General features: G+C 38.8%; 1 protein-coding gene across 2 annotated transcripts; it reads left to right on the top strand.

The window, feature by feature from the left end:
* Positions 1 to 776: 776 nt before the first annotated feature.
* On the top strand, positions 777 to 11,627 carry LOC127437962 (iron-sulfur cluster co-chaperone protein HscB-like). Of its 2 annotated transcripts, XM_051693155.1 has the most exons (7): positions 777 to 1,153; positions 2,009 to 2,105; positions 8,345 to 8,434; positions 9,469 to 9,613; positions 9,874 to 9,921; positions 10,053 to 10,143; positions 10,748 to 11,627. In XM_051693155.1, coding segments are annotated over exons 1-7 (819 nt in total). In that variant the 5' UTR covers positions 777 to 806; the 3' UTR covers positions 10,749 to 11,627. The 2 variants fall into 2 exon arrangements, with proteins under 2 accessions (XP_051549115.1, XP_051549106.1); XM_051693146.1 differs by lacking the exon at positions 10,748 to 11,627 and having other exon boundaries at positions 10,053 to 10,321.
* The last annotated feature ends 3,337 nt before the right edge of the window (positions 11,628 to 14,964 follow it).

The raw sequence follows: 14,964 nt of genomic DNA, 5'->3' as shown, positions 1-14,964 counted from the left end.
AAATGTGCTTGTAAAGTAAAGAGCAGCTGCTTAGGTTAAGCTGCTTTACTGTATGTTAAGCAGAATACAAACCACAAACTATAAACTAACAAAAACATTTAAATGTTTACATTATTCTTATTTTGCAATTTTCTCTGTTTCTGCTGTCATGCTAAAAAACAACTCTTGCATGCTTAATAATATTTTAACACTATTTACACATTTTATGTAATATTATTATTTATATTTAACCTAAAATATGAACATAAATATATGTATAAATATAATAATAAATATAAAATCAGGTATATTTATTTTCATCTATGCTTTTACTGTTTTACATTTGATCTAATATGTTGATCTAAAGTCCCACTCTTTGATTTCTGTTGTTTATATTTTTTTTCTCTTCTTTTTTTTCTTATATATTTTTTAAAATATGTATTTTCTCTTACTTTATTTCTGACCTGAGTTAAACGTTTGTAATTAAACAAGGTGAGGTATTCAAATAAGCCCATAAGGGTTTCTAACCTCTCCTGCACATCTCTTTTCTGTTGTTTATTCTTGCTTTGTTATTTTATCCTCATGGTGCTACATAAACTTAACTTTAAAAAAAAAAAAAAAAAAAAAAAAAAAAAAAATATATATATATATATATATATATATATATATATATATATATATATATATATATATATATATATATATATATTTATTTATTTTTTTTTACACATTACATTAGTACTAAAAACAAAACTTTTATTTTGACACATTTCCTGTTGTTGTGATAGGAAGTAGCGCATTCACATTTTGTAACAATTCTTGTAAGCATGACAACTCTGCACCGACTGCGCTTGTTATTAACTTTTCACGGATTTAAACATGCAAACAAATCCATATCAAACGGACAAAGTGTTAACATTACCTCACATTCACGTGTCTCTCCAGCACGAGCTCTCAGCTGTCACTGTAAGGACATAAAGGATGATTTTCATCGTTCAGCAGCCAAAGGACACTTGACACTGAATTGCAGTCAGCTGTCAAAGTGTTTCTGCACTGTGTCAGTCAAAAGATTCTGTTGGAACTGTAGATCAACTGTGGAATTATTCTTCTGTTCATCCTGTAAAGTGATTCAACCTCCTGAAGACAACACTAATTATTTTGACCTCTTGAACTGGTGAGACTGACTTGTGATGTTTTAGGCATATGTCTGATATACTCTCTTCTTTTGGTTCCCAACTTACAACAAGTTCATTAATTCGTCCTATCTTACACAGTTACATAACTTTGTTGTTATATTTCTAGTGTATTAGGTGCAGTGTTGGGTGTAATGCATTACTAAGTAATTAATAACTGTTCATCGAAAAAAGTAAAGTAAGGATTACTCTTAATTTTTCAGTAATTTAATTTCAGTTACTTTTGATGTAATTGTGGTAAATACTGTATAGACTATATAACAATTCTATATAAAACAATAGTGAATTTAAAATCGAAATTTAACGTCTAATGTTAAAATGTATGTTTTCTAATTTAACGCTGCCCCTTTAAATTCTTTGGCCAGTTCATGAATAATTTATTTGATATTATATGATTTATTTGAAACAATAAAAAGAACAGTTTCATGTCTATCCTTGTATCTTTCATCTGGTCGAGGTTGATAAGGGTTTTAAAAAGTAATTAGTAATAAGTAATGCAGTTACTTTTCAGACAGAGTAATTAGTACAGTAATCTAATTACACTGTAGAAGATGTAATTAGTAGTTAGTAATTAATTACTTTTTTAAAGTAACTTATCCAACACTGATTAGGTGGTAGGGTGGTCATGTTGTTGGAATCACACACATAAGCAACTGTAAAGTTCTTAAGAAATAAAATATCTGTGTCAGCTTTTGTAACCATCTTGACTGGAAGTTAAAGATCAGAAGTCATGTTTTCAGTTGCTGTCAAGTTTCAATATGTTTCTTTAACAATGTGTATTTTATTATGGTACATGTGTCCTCATTGATTTATGTAATATGTTTTGCTTTCCTCAGTGAACAGACGTTTTCTGTGGACAACCAAAAGCTTCAGAAAAGATACGTGGAGCTTCAGAGAGTTCTTCATCCTGACAACTTCTGCCAGAAATCATCGGTACTGTATGACAGTGACAGTATTATATGAACTTAGTTGCCTGCAGAACTTATCAGAGGCTGTAATAGGGTTGTTGATATGGTAGAATTCATGTATAACTAATTTAAACAACATACACAAGTCTTGTGTATTTATGATACATGCCGCTCTTATGACATCACATTAAAGGGATATTCCGGGTTCAGTACAGTTAAACTCAGCCTACAGCATTTGTGGCATAATGTTAATTTCCACAAAAATAGATTTTGACACATCCCTCCTTTTCTTTAAAAAAAGGCAAACATCTGGGTTACAGTTAGGGTTGCAAAGGGGCGGAACATTTCCGGTAAATTTCCAGAAACTTTCCATGGGAAGTTAAGCTGGGGAATTTTGGAAATATTGGAAAAAACTTTGGGCACTTGGCTATATGCTGCTGCATCTTTGTGGCATTCTTAACATAGGTCTTTGCACAGTATTTGCAAATGAACACAGTCTTTCCTTCTACATTGGCTGAGGTGAAATGTATCCACACATCAGATGGTGCACGTGGCATTGTTCTGTAGGATAAGATTTGAAAAAGCTTGTAAAAAACACTAATGCAGTGCCATGCACAGATATATAAATAGTTAGCTAAACAATTGGAATATTCTGGAATGGTAACATTTTTACAATTGATGCTGGACAAATGAATAGAAATAGGCTAGATGAATAGATGAACACTCCTCAGTCAGCATGCTAAATCAAACTATAACCTACGTTCTTGTATGATAACAGAAAACTGGCTAGCAGAAGGCAGAAGAAACAGCATCACAGTTGAGCTAGCTAGCACCATGTTAGCTAGCTTAGATTTAGCATATCTGATTTACTGGCTAGCTAGCTACTGTATAAACACATTTTGATTTAGTATTTGCTAGTTAAACTTTTGCACCATAGATCAAATATATTTACCCTAGTAATATCATCAAAACTTACTTGACTGGATGTAGTCCTTGGGCTCAAATGCAGTAGTGTGGCTTCAGTAGTCCTGCTGTAGTAAGTAGCCTGCAGTAAGTAGTTTGCTGTGTGCATGTGATGTAGAAATTCAACTGAATTTGCATTAAATCTGGTTGTTTTAACCAAGATTATACTGCAAGATGTTTTTTTTTGTTTGTTTTTTCAACTACATTTAAGTTCCCTGTTATAGGCTAACTTGCAATTTTGCAAATTTCCAGTTTATTCCCATTAATTCCCGTTAATTCCCATGGAAAGTTTCCAACTTTGAAAATTCCCGGAATTTTGCAACCCTAGTTACAGTGAGGCACTTACAATGGAAGTGAATGTGGCCCATCCGTAAACTTTAAAATGCTCACTGTTTCAGAAGTATAGCCACAAGGTGTAAACAATATGACAGGGTTCGTACAAGGTGCTTGAAGTACTTGAAATACTTGAATTTGGCTTTTTCAAATTTAAGTCCTGGAAAACCCTTGAAAATAGCTATTTTTACCAAGAGGTGCTTAAAAAGTTCTTGAATTATAGAAAATCGTAAAATACGTTGCTTAAATCATTTAATAAACGTCACGTGGCACCTGTTACTTTTGGCAGTGCTGTTCAGAATGGGCCAATCACAATCAATTGTTACTGGAGGGTTTAAAAAACTATATAGATACTGCTGTGGCAGATTTAACAAGCATGAATCCTTGCAACTATCAGTTTTAATTAAAAATTACTCTCCAGAGTGAAAAAATTAGATGAGATGTAAAACGTTCTGAGATTTGAATGCAGATCAATGGAGGATTCAGTTTTGTGAGCTGTCTAGCACCCCCTTGTGTAAAGAAGCTTTGTGTCTCACAAAATAGGTTATTTCTGACAACATTTGGGTCAACATGTCCCTTGACTTTAGTCATGAAAAAGCTTTAAAATAGCAGAAAATAAATAAATAAATAAAAGGTATCATTCTATAACCTAACCTTTAATGATATGAAATGGCTTGACTCTAACATTTTAGAAGATATATTTGAAATTGTAAATAGCCTGAAAAATATCCTTGTCCCCTTCATCTGGTGCACCACTTCATGACATGTAAAGTTATTTATGTATTTATTTTGTACGTATTTTTAATAAAAACATTAGTGCAAGGCCGAACAAGTGTGCAAAAAGCAAAACAAATTATTATTAATAATTTAAATAATTTAAAAAGAATGCTTGTCCCCTGATTACATGGCATTGGTGTTATCAATGATAAAACTTTTTTTTTTTTATGTTTTCAATTTTTTTTTTTAAACACAAAAAGTTGTGGAAAAGATTTTTTAAGGTCAAAGTTCAGAGGCTGCTTAAATATGCATATAGTGATTTTTCCCAGCATGTTAAAAAGTTTTTAATTCACATTTTAACCAATATTTTCATACAAAAATATTTGGTGTTGTACTCCATTGAACCCTCAAAATGTGGTGTTGTAACCCATTTAACCCTCATTAGGGTTAACCTAGTGTTAACTTGCTTCGTTCGTGAAACAAAATTAAATAATAAAAGAATGAACAACAGCCAAGTTGTCCTTTATGAATAAAAATAATGTCAACATGTTATAAAATGTTTACCCTCAGCATTTATAGGCAAAAACTGAACTGAACGGAAAATGTCAATATTTTGTAAGTTGGAAAGTAAATTTTTTTTTTGAGAAGACCCATTTGCAATTTGGGTCAGTTCCTCACATAAATCTGTTGTGTGACTTTAGAAAACATGGAATATAGCACATGAGTCATATGGACTACTGTTTATGGACCCAGTTATTCACTTTTGTTGAAAAGCAAAGTGCGTTTTAAGGGAGCACACTACAATTGCACATCAGTTTCATCATGAATAAACCAAGAATTGTTACTGTGAGAATGTGTAGTTAAATATACACACTGAGATATGTTATAATAAGTGGTGTTTTATAAAAATAAATCAACTGAATGAATAAAATATTTTTATTTAAAATGAACAAATAAAGAATTAGTTTAAATGACATCTCGAGCAGTCCTTGAAAACAAATAAAATGTGCTTGAAAAGTCCTTGAATTTAACTTCGAAGCATCTGTAGGAACCCTGATATGAGTATTAACATTATTTTAGTATGATAAAATCGCTTACTAACAATTTCTGTGTAATTATATCCAATTTAACAACTTTGTTGACATGACGGTGTAACGCAGTAAACCGCAAAACAACCATATAAAAAAAGGATTTAAACAACTTGACAGCTCAAAGAGTACACAACTTTTAACAGAAGAACTAATGTAAGTGCTTTTATAAAATTATAAACTTCACATTTCTGCCCTTAAACTAGAGGTTGACCGATAGTGGATTTTGCCGATACCGATAACTAAGATGATGGAAACGGTTGATAAGAAACAATCAGCCGATAGTTTTTTAAAACCAATTTTTAGAATGGTAAAATATTTTAGTCTTTCTTTTCTGTGATGGGTACAGACATGGAGGTTTCAAAATGAATGTAAATGAATAAAATCCCAAAAGCAGATTATTGTGCAGCTCAAATCCCAATAATATTAAAATGAAGATTTGGTGAGAGGGGGCCTGGGTAGCTCAGCGAGTATTGACGCTGACTACCACCCCTGGAGTCGTGAGTTTGAATCCAGGGTGTGCTGAGTGACTCCAGCCAGGTCTCCTAAGCAACCAAATTGGCCCGGTTGCTATGGAGGGTAGAGTCACATGGGGTAACCTCCTCATGGTTGCGATTAGTGGTTCTTGCTCTCAGTGGGGTGTGTGGTAAGTTGAGCGTGGCTTGCGGAGAGTAGCATGAGCCTCCACATGCTGTGAGTCTCCTCGGTGTCATACACAGCAAGCCACTTGATAAGATGCGTGGATTGACTGTCTCAGAAGCGGAGGCAACTGAGTCTTGTCCTCCGCCACCCGGATTAAGGGGAGTAACCTTGCCACCACGAGGACCTACTAAGTAGTGAGAATTGGGCATTCCAAATTGGGAGAAAAAGGGGATTAAAAAAAAAAAAGGAAGATTTGGTGCATAACGCAGGACTTTTAGTTATATATAAACAAACCCTGAAATACACGGGAGCTCTTATTTTGAAATGACTTTCACTTGGCTCCGTTACAGTGCATGATATGTAATTATTTGCCAAATTAAGCTGTTTATAGCATATATGTTCACCAAATGAAGAGATTTGTATATATGTATTTCACCAGATGAGGTTTAATGAGGAATAAGGTTTATTATTATTCACAAGATATAAAGTTGGAGACATGATGTATATGCTGACGGGCACATTTTCATATAGTGTATTTTTTTTAATTTATTTTTTTATATATATTCTTCCAAAATCTTCATTTGTGTTCTGCTGAAGAAAGTAAGTCATTCACATCTGGGATGGCATCAGGGTGAGTAAGTGATGAAAGAATTTACATTTTTGGGTGAACTATCCCTTTAACTGTAGAATTCTCCAGCTCTGACCACAAAAAAAATAAATAAATAAAAAATAATTAAAAACTATTGGTAACTATCGGCATAGACATTTTCCGATAACCGATAGTTCCAAAAAACAACTACCAACTCTGTAAAACCTCTACTTTAAACCCTCTAAAAATTGGCCCCATTCAATTCCATTTTAAGGGCCTCATTGTAACCTCGATTTTTGCTCTTTTTAAAGTAAAGGGGTGACGAGTGTGGTAATCAACATAATGCCACAAATGCTGTTGATTGAACCAAACTTGTTTTGAACGTGGAAGCTTTATTTGAAAGACTGTGGAATATTTGATCTTTTAAACAATAATTTGCCAACCGCTGGACTATGTAAGTGAATTGCGACATACTGTGTATATACACTCACCGAACACTTTATTAGAAACACCTTTACACCTACATATTTATGTGATTATCTAATCAGCCAATTGTGCGCCAGCAGTGCAATGCATAAATCAAGCAGATATGGGTGAGGAGCTTCAGTTAATGTTCACATCAACCATCAGAATGGGGAAAAAATGTGATCTCAGTGATTTCAACCGTGGAATGATTGTTGATGCCAGACGGGCTGGTTTGAGTATTTCTGTAACTGCTGATCTCCTGGGATTTTCACACACAACAGTCTCTAGAATTTACTCAGAATGGTGCCAAAAACAAAAAAACATCCAGTGAGGGGCAGTTCTGTGGATGGAAACACCTTGTTGATGAGAGAGATCAATGGAGAGTGGCCAGACTGGTTCGAGCTGACAGAAAGGCTACAGTAACTCAGATAATCCCTCTGTACAATTGAAGTGAGCAGAATGCACAACATGTTGAACAGGTGGATGGGCTACAACAGTAGAAGACCACGTCGGGCACTTTATTTAGAACATAGTGTTCCTAATAAAGTGCTCGGTGAGTGTATATTAAAGGGGTAGTTCACCCAAAAAAAGAAAATTCTGTCATCATTTACTCACCCTTATGATTGTTCCAAATCCACATGACTTTCTTTTTTTTCTCGTGGAACTCAAAAAGAGATATTGTGCAAAATGTTCACCTCAGTACCCATTCATTTTCGTTGTATGGAAAAAAGATGCAATGAAAGTAAATGGTTACTGAGGCAAATCCATATCCTAATCTATTTAGCTTTGACAGTCAAGTGTATACAACATCTAATCCTTCCTATAAGGCTGCAGACAGGTCTTGTATTATTGGTGCATGCTTTGTGAAAATGTTCTGTGAAGTCCTTTACTTTGCTCTATACTTTGTATATTTACAGTGGACATAAAAGTGTTTAAAAAGTAGTAGTTTCTCAGAACTAACTGTAGTTCTTGAGCCATTTTGCAATGACTTTTAAGCAGCAAGTCCCAAGCTGATTTTAATGTATGCATGAAGTAATTGTTCCTTAGTTCACACTGGTGTCCTGGCAGAGGAACCACAGGTGTAGTTGAGCATGTTCCACTCATGTCTGACAACCAAAACGTGTCCAAATACATTTTGTCTTCATTTTGAACATTATATGTATTGTTTTATTTTTATTTTATATTATTTATTTATAACCTTCTTTTTGTAAAATGTTTTGCTTGTGTCTGTGCTATATCTCTCTCTCAAATAAATGCCACTGGTTTGAAATTTAGTTATATGATGCAAAGACATTCATATATTTTTAAGTGTGGCTTAAGTGTCCAAGTACTGTATGTTTTGGGGCAACTGAATGTAGCTTTGTAAATTCATGCAATTTGTGCCTGTTAGGGCCTGATGAAATTGTGTAGTCAGCAAGAAGAATGTCTTTAATTTGGAATTTCTTTGTAATCTGATTCTTTTTACAGAAAGAGCAGGAATATTCAGAGAGACAATCAGCGCTGGTGAACAAAGCTTACAGAACGCTACAAAAGCCTTTGAGTCGGGCTGTCTACATGGTATGCTCTTTGTATTGTTCAGGTCTAAGTTATTCACTAGGCTATTCACACAAAACAATTACTTGAATATCAGCATCTACTAGGATAAGCATATTTTCAGTTTCTAAGTTCGGGGAGGGGGGAGGGGTTGTTGGTGAAGTGGTGTAAAAGCAAAAAAAAATTCAAAAATCAATAAAATTATAACAAATAAATGGTGAATACATAAAAAAATAGAAGTCTCATTAAAAGCTGAAATTCTTGAAAAATGTAATGCTGGCATAAGTGCTTTGGTACTATTAATTTATATTAATATTTGAAAAACTTTTTCCCACCAAATCAGAGTCAGGTGGTGTAACCTACATGCAGGTAGCCATTCTGTTATCTTGTGATAAATAAATAAATAAAAATAATAAAAAACATAAAACATAGTGGGCCCCTTGAGACCCTCACAATGGTGTGAGGTTTTTCAAAATATCAAATGTTTTGAAATTTTTATGAAAAGACACATTTTGTTTAGGTCAAATGAAGTAACCCTGAGAAAATTTCTTGATATTCGTGAAAATTCATGATATTTGTAAAACAATATTCTTTACATTGAAAAATTTGTTTAAAAACTTTTGAAATTAATGATTGTGTACACTCATGTGTATTCAGTGTGCAAGGAATTTATTTTTATACCTTTAACTTGATGGTTACACCACTTGACATTTTAATTAATGCATCCTTTTTTTTCATAGAAAATGCTATTTATGTTTTTCAAAAAATGTATCAAATCAACATGGACACAAAATGTTTGATTTCTATGGACTAATTTTTATCATCTCAGACCCATACAGTATATTTGCTGTTTATACAATGGCGACCAAAAGTCTGAGACCACTAGTGAAAATAATTTGACACAGTTAAATGTGTTGTTCATCTGTGGACATTAACTGAAAAACATTCCCCTAAGTTGCTGGCAGATTATCCAAACTATGACTTTTAGAGCTAAAATTTAGTTTTATAATGATGGCATGTAGCTATTTCCCCTTTTTAATATGTTTGTTCTGCCTTAGCTTAAGCTGCAAGGGATTTTGCTGGAGGAGGGTACGGATGCCACCGCAGACCCTCAGTTTCTCTTGGAGATCATGGAGATCAACGAGAGCCTAGAAGAGACGCAGGGCCAGGACGAGGTCAATGCTATCGGGCAGTCAGTGCGAGGTGTGTAGAAAAAAGCTCCAACAGGAAGTGATGGTAGAAATATTGCTCTGCGCCCTCATATGTACTGTAGCTTAGGCCTTGTTTACATGACTCCTTGCAGAAGTTCATTTCATCTGAAAGGTTTTGTGATTTTATGTTTGTGTTTTGATTGGTTGACTCACTGTTAGATGAGTACAGTTGTGTTTGTAAAGTGTGACATTTTATGAAACTATAGTAGATGTCTGCTGTTTAGATATTCATTTACCTAATTTGTTCACCAGAGAAACTGAAAGACTTGACTGAACAGCTGAATTCATCGCTGAACAAAGGTATTTTTCTCTTTTTTTTCTTAGCAAATTTGACAGAAATTCACTGCCAAGGCCGTGGTCGCACGCACATTTACTTGGCATGAGAATGGAAAAGCTGTTTTTGTGTTTACCTCACGAATCTCTTTTCACAGGGGATCTGCGGACTGCCAAAGACCTCCTGACCCTAATGAAGTACTTCACAAATATAGAGGAAAAGGTGAAAGAGAGACTTGCAGAGGGTTGGTAAGGGAGTGTAAATAAATGTAAACTTCCTTAATTCGTCAGCCACAGCTCAGTGTAAAATTTCATCCTTGTGCTCAGACATTTTTGTAACACTTTTTAATGTTATTAGTGCATGTTTTTTGGTTTATTGTTGCATTGTTGTTTAATAAATTGAATAAAATACATTTATTTTAATTCAGTCAAAGCTTTTTTGTGAGAAGGGTAAGAAAAAAGAAAATGCGAGTGCTTGCCCATGCAAAACTCATCACAATGATGTTACAATCTTATAGGGATAGTTCACCCAAAAATGAAAATTCTCTCATTATTTACGCACCTTCATGCCATCCCAGATGTGCATGGCTTTCTTTCTTCTGCAGAACACAAACAAAGATTTTAGAAAAATATCTAAGCTCTGTTAGTCCTTACAATGTAAGTGAATGGTGATCAGACCTTTGTAGCTCCAAAAATCACATAAAGGGGAAAAAAAAAAGTAATCAATATGACTCCAGTGCTTTAATCTATGTCTTCAGAAGTGATATAATAGGTGTGGGTGAGAAAAAGAACAATATTTAAGTCCTTTTTTTATGCTAAATCTTGCTAAATCCACTTTAACTTTCACTTTCAGATTCCAGATATAAAAGTGAAAATGGAGATTTAGAGTAAAATAAGGATTAAATTTGGTCGGTTTCTCACCCACACCTATTATATGGCTTCTGAAGAGGCTTTCTACACCTGCACTGTAGAGAGCATCCTAACTGGCTGCATCTCCGCCTGGTACGGCAATAGCACAGCCCACAACCGCAAAGCACTGCAAAGGGTGTTGCGAACTGCCAGACACATCATCGGAGGTGAGCTTCCCTCCCTCCAGGACATATATACCAGGCGGTGTGTGAAAAAAGCTCGGAGGATCATCAGAGACTCCAGCCACCCGAGCCATGGGCTGTTCTCACTGCTACCATCAGGCAGGCGATATCGCAGCATCAGGACCCGCACCAGCCGACTCCATGATAGCTTCTTCCCCCAAGCAATCAGACTTTTGAACTCTTGATCTCCCATGATCAAAATACATCAGCACTGCACTTTATTACTCTTACTCTTACATCTCACACCGGACTGTCATAAATTATATTATTATTATATTATATTCTTTCTTAACAACTTACTATCAACCGACAGCCTGAATGTCAATACAACCTACTGTACATTCTATATATACTACTATATATACTTTATTTATTTATTTATTTATTTTTATTGAATAATGTGTATCTATATTGTGTGTATTGTATACTGTACAGTGTATGTTATTATTTGTATATTGTGTTGTGTGTAATTATGTGTATATTAGACTTTAAATTGTGCTGTGTTAATTTGATGTTATTGTAAATTGGTATATGTCTCATCACTGTCACGACTGCTATGTTGATCGGAACTGCACCCAAGTATTTCATACACCATTGCACTTGTGTATATGGCTGTGTGACAATAAAAGTGATTTGATTTGATTTGATTTGAAGATATGGATTCAACCACTGGAGTCTTATGGATTACACTGTAAAAAAATAAATAATTGAGCAAACTTAAAAATTCAATGCAACATGATGCAGTAAGATTTTTGGGTTCTCTCAATGACATTTGAATAATTGTCCTCAGTAACATTGCTTTGTTTAGTCAATGTGAATTTGTTTGTTCACTAAATGCAAAAATTCTTGTTGAGAGAACATCTCAGTTACTGTTGTAACCTCCGTTCCCTGATGGAGGGAACGAGACATTGTGTCGATGTAGTGACACTAGGGGTCGCCCTTGGGAGCCCCAAACACCTCTGATCTTTGAGAAAAGGCCAATGGGAATTGGCGAGTGGAATTTGCATGCCACTCCCCTGGACATACAGGTATAAAAGTAGCTGGCTTGCAACCACTGATTCAGGTTTAGGAGCCGAGACAAGGTCCCAGCCATTTCAGCGGGTAGTTCAGTGTTGTGGCAGGAGGGACACAACGTATCGTTCCCTCCATCAGGGAACGGAGGTTACGACAGTAACTGAGACGTTCCCTTTCTGTCACTCACTCGACATTGTGTCGATGTAGTGACACTAGGGTTCCCTATACAAAATGCCACGATAACTGAACTGTGTTAGGTGGACTGGCGGTGCGAGACGGGCAGACCTCTGCGTGCCTCGTAGCCAGCGCATCCGGCCATCACGTAACCTCCCCCAATGCTCTTACAGGCGGCAAACGGTCACCTGCACCTCGGGGACAAGTTGACTGCCCAAAATTAGGGACCGGCTGACATGTGAAGAAGTCCCGTGATAGGTCCTACCCGAGAGGGGGAGGAGTTCTACAAACACGGTGACCGGGGGCAGAGAGACCTCTGCCCAAGGAAGACGCCGTTTACCAACAGGGAAATGTTTTTTCGGAAGATACATCACAGGGGGTTAAGCATGGGAAACCAGTGCATGTGGAGCACCTACCCCAGTACAGGGCCTAGTTAGCACATGTACTGGGCCAGCAGCGAGTTTCTCCGTAAACTTGCCTGCCACAGGGCTAAGGAAGAAGGACATTCAGGGTCCATGACTGGGGGTAAAAAGCACACGTCTTCACCTCAGGGGAGGGGAAAGGCACTATGCACAAGCGGTACACCTGGCCAACTCTCCCGGAACTTACCTGTTCATACCTGACAACACACGGGACGAGACTGACTCAACCCGGAGATTATAGAATCTTGCAAAGGTGTTGGGTGTTGCCTGGCCCGCTGCTCTGCAGATGTCTGCTAATGAGGCGCCATTGGTCAGAGCCCAGGAGGCCACCGCACTCCTAGTAGAGTGGGCTCGTAGCCCCAAGGGGGGCGGCACGTCCTGGGCGTGATATGCCATAGCGATGGCGTCAATGACCCAGTGGGCAATCCTCTGTTTGGAGACAGCGCTCCCTTTCCGCTGTCCGCCAAAGCAGACAAAGAGCTGCTCAGAGCGACTGGAGCTCTGCGTGCGATCCAAATAGATGTGCAAAGCACGCACTGGACACAGCAACGATAAGGCTGGGTCTGCCTCCTCCCGGGGCAGCTTCGCTTGCAGGTTCACCACCTGATCCATAAATGGGGTCGTGGGAACCTTGGGCACATAGCCCGGTCAGGGTCTCAGGATCACATAAGAGTAACCCGGACCGAACTCCAGGCACGTTTCGCTGACAGAGAACACCTGCAGGTCCCCTACCCTCTTGATGGAGGTGAGCGCTGTCAGGAGGGCAGTCTTCAAAGAGAGTGCCTTTAGCTCAGCTGACTCTAGGGGCTCAAATGGAGCTCCCCGTAGGCCCCGAAGGACCACGGTGAGGTCCCACAAGGGGATGAGATGCGATCTTGGGGGATTTAACCTCCTTGCGCCTCTCAGGAAACTGATGACCAAGTTGTGCTTCCCTAAATACTTACCGTCTACTGCATTGTGATGTGCCGATATAGCGGCTACATACACCTTCTAGGTGGAGGGGGACAGCCACCCCTCCAGCTTCTCCTGCAGGAAGGAAAGCACTGATTCGACTGCACATCTCTGGGGGTCTTCGCATTGGGAAGATCACCACTTAGCGAACAGATGTCATTTCCAGGCATACAGGCACTTCATAGAGGGAGCCCTGGCCTGAGTGATCATGTCTACCACCGCCAGTGGTAGGCCACTTAGGTCTTCCGCATCCCATCCAAGGCCAGACATGGAGATTCCAGAGGTCTGGTCACGGGTGCCAGATGGTGCCCTGTCCCTGAGAAAGAAGGTCCTTCCTCAGGGGAGTTCGCCGGGGGGGCTGTCGCGACCTGCTCCTTGTCCTCCCTGACCTTGCACAACATCTCTGCAAGTAGGCTCACTGGGGGGAACGCATACTTGCGTAGTCCCAGGGGCCAGCTGCGTGCCAGCACATCTATGCAGAGGGGAGACTCAGTCAGGGAATACCAGAGTGGGCAGTGGGAGGATTCCCGGGAAGTGAACAGGTCCACCTGCGTTTGACTGAATCGACTCCAGATCAGCTGGACCACCTGAGGGTGGAGTCTCCACTCTCCCCTGAGTGTGACCTGCCATGACAGCGCGTCCGCTGTGCTATTGAGGTTGCCCGGGATGTGAGTGGCTCGCAACGACCTGAGTTGCTGGTGACTCCAGAGGAGCGAGTTGCAATATGTGACGAACACATACACCACCTCGGCGGTTGATGTATGCTACCATTGCCGTGTTGTCCATCCAGACCAACACGTGCTTGCCCTGGATCAATGGCAATAGCCTCCGCAGGGCGAGCAACACTGCCAGCAACTCGAGTCAGTTGATGTGCCAACGCAGTCGCGGACCAGTCCAAGGACCGGTGGCTGCGCGCCCATTGCACATGGCGCCCCAGCCATGCTTGGAGGTGTCCGTCGTAACCACGACGTGCCTGGAGACCTGCCCTAGGTGAACCTCTGCCCGTAGAAACACCAGGTCGGTCCAAGGGCTGAAGAGACAGCGGCAGACCGGCGTGAAGAGCACGTGGTGTGCGCTGTGGCGCCATGCACATGCATGACCGCCGCTGAGGATGCTATATGCCCCAGGAGCCTCTGAAATAATTTCAGTGGGACTGATGTTTTCCACCTGAACGCTGTCAGAGAGTTCAGCACTGACTGCGCGCGCTCGCTCATGAGGCGCCATCATTGAGACTGAATCTAACTCCATGCTGAGAAAAGAGATGCTCTGAAGCGGGGAGAGCTTGCTCTTTTCCCAGTTGACCCGAAGCTCCAACCGGCTGAGGTACCTGAGCACCAGGTCCCTGTGCGCACACAACAAGTCCCGCGAGTGAGCTAGAATCAGCCAGTCGTCGAGATAGTTGAGGATGCAAATGGCCA

This window comes from Myxocyprinus asiaticus, chromosome 4 (genome assembly GCF_019703515.2).
Source record: "Myxocyprinus asiaticus isolate MX2 ecotype Aquarium Trade chromosome 4, UBuf_Myxa_2, whole genome shotgun sequence".
Lineage (NCBI taxonomy): Eukaryota > Metazoa > Chordata > Actinopteri > Cypriniformes > Catostomidae > Myxocyprinus > Myxocyprinus asiaticus.
This window is presented reverse-complemented; position numbering and strand designations above follow the sequence as displayed.

Coding starts and splice junctions, on each gene's coding strand:
- LOC127437962 (XM_051693146.1), top strand. CDS start 807: ATGACAACTCTGCACCGACTGCGCTTGTTATTAACTTTTCACGGATTT. Junction 1,154..2,008: donor TATTTTGACCTCTTGAACTG/GTGAGACTGACT, acceptor TGCTTTCCTCAG/TGAACAGACGTTTTCTGTGG. Junction 9,614..9,873: donor TATCGGGCAGTCAGTGCGAG/GTGTGTAGAAAA, acceptor TTTGTTCACCAG/AGAAACTGAAAGACTTGACT.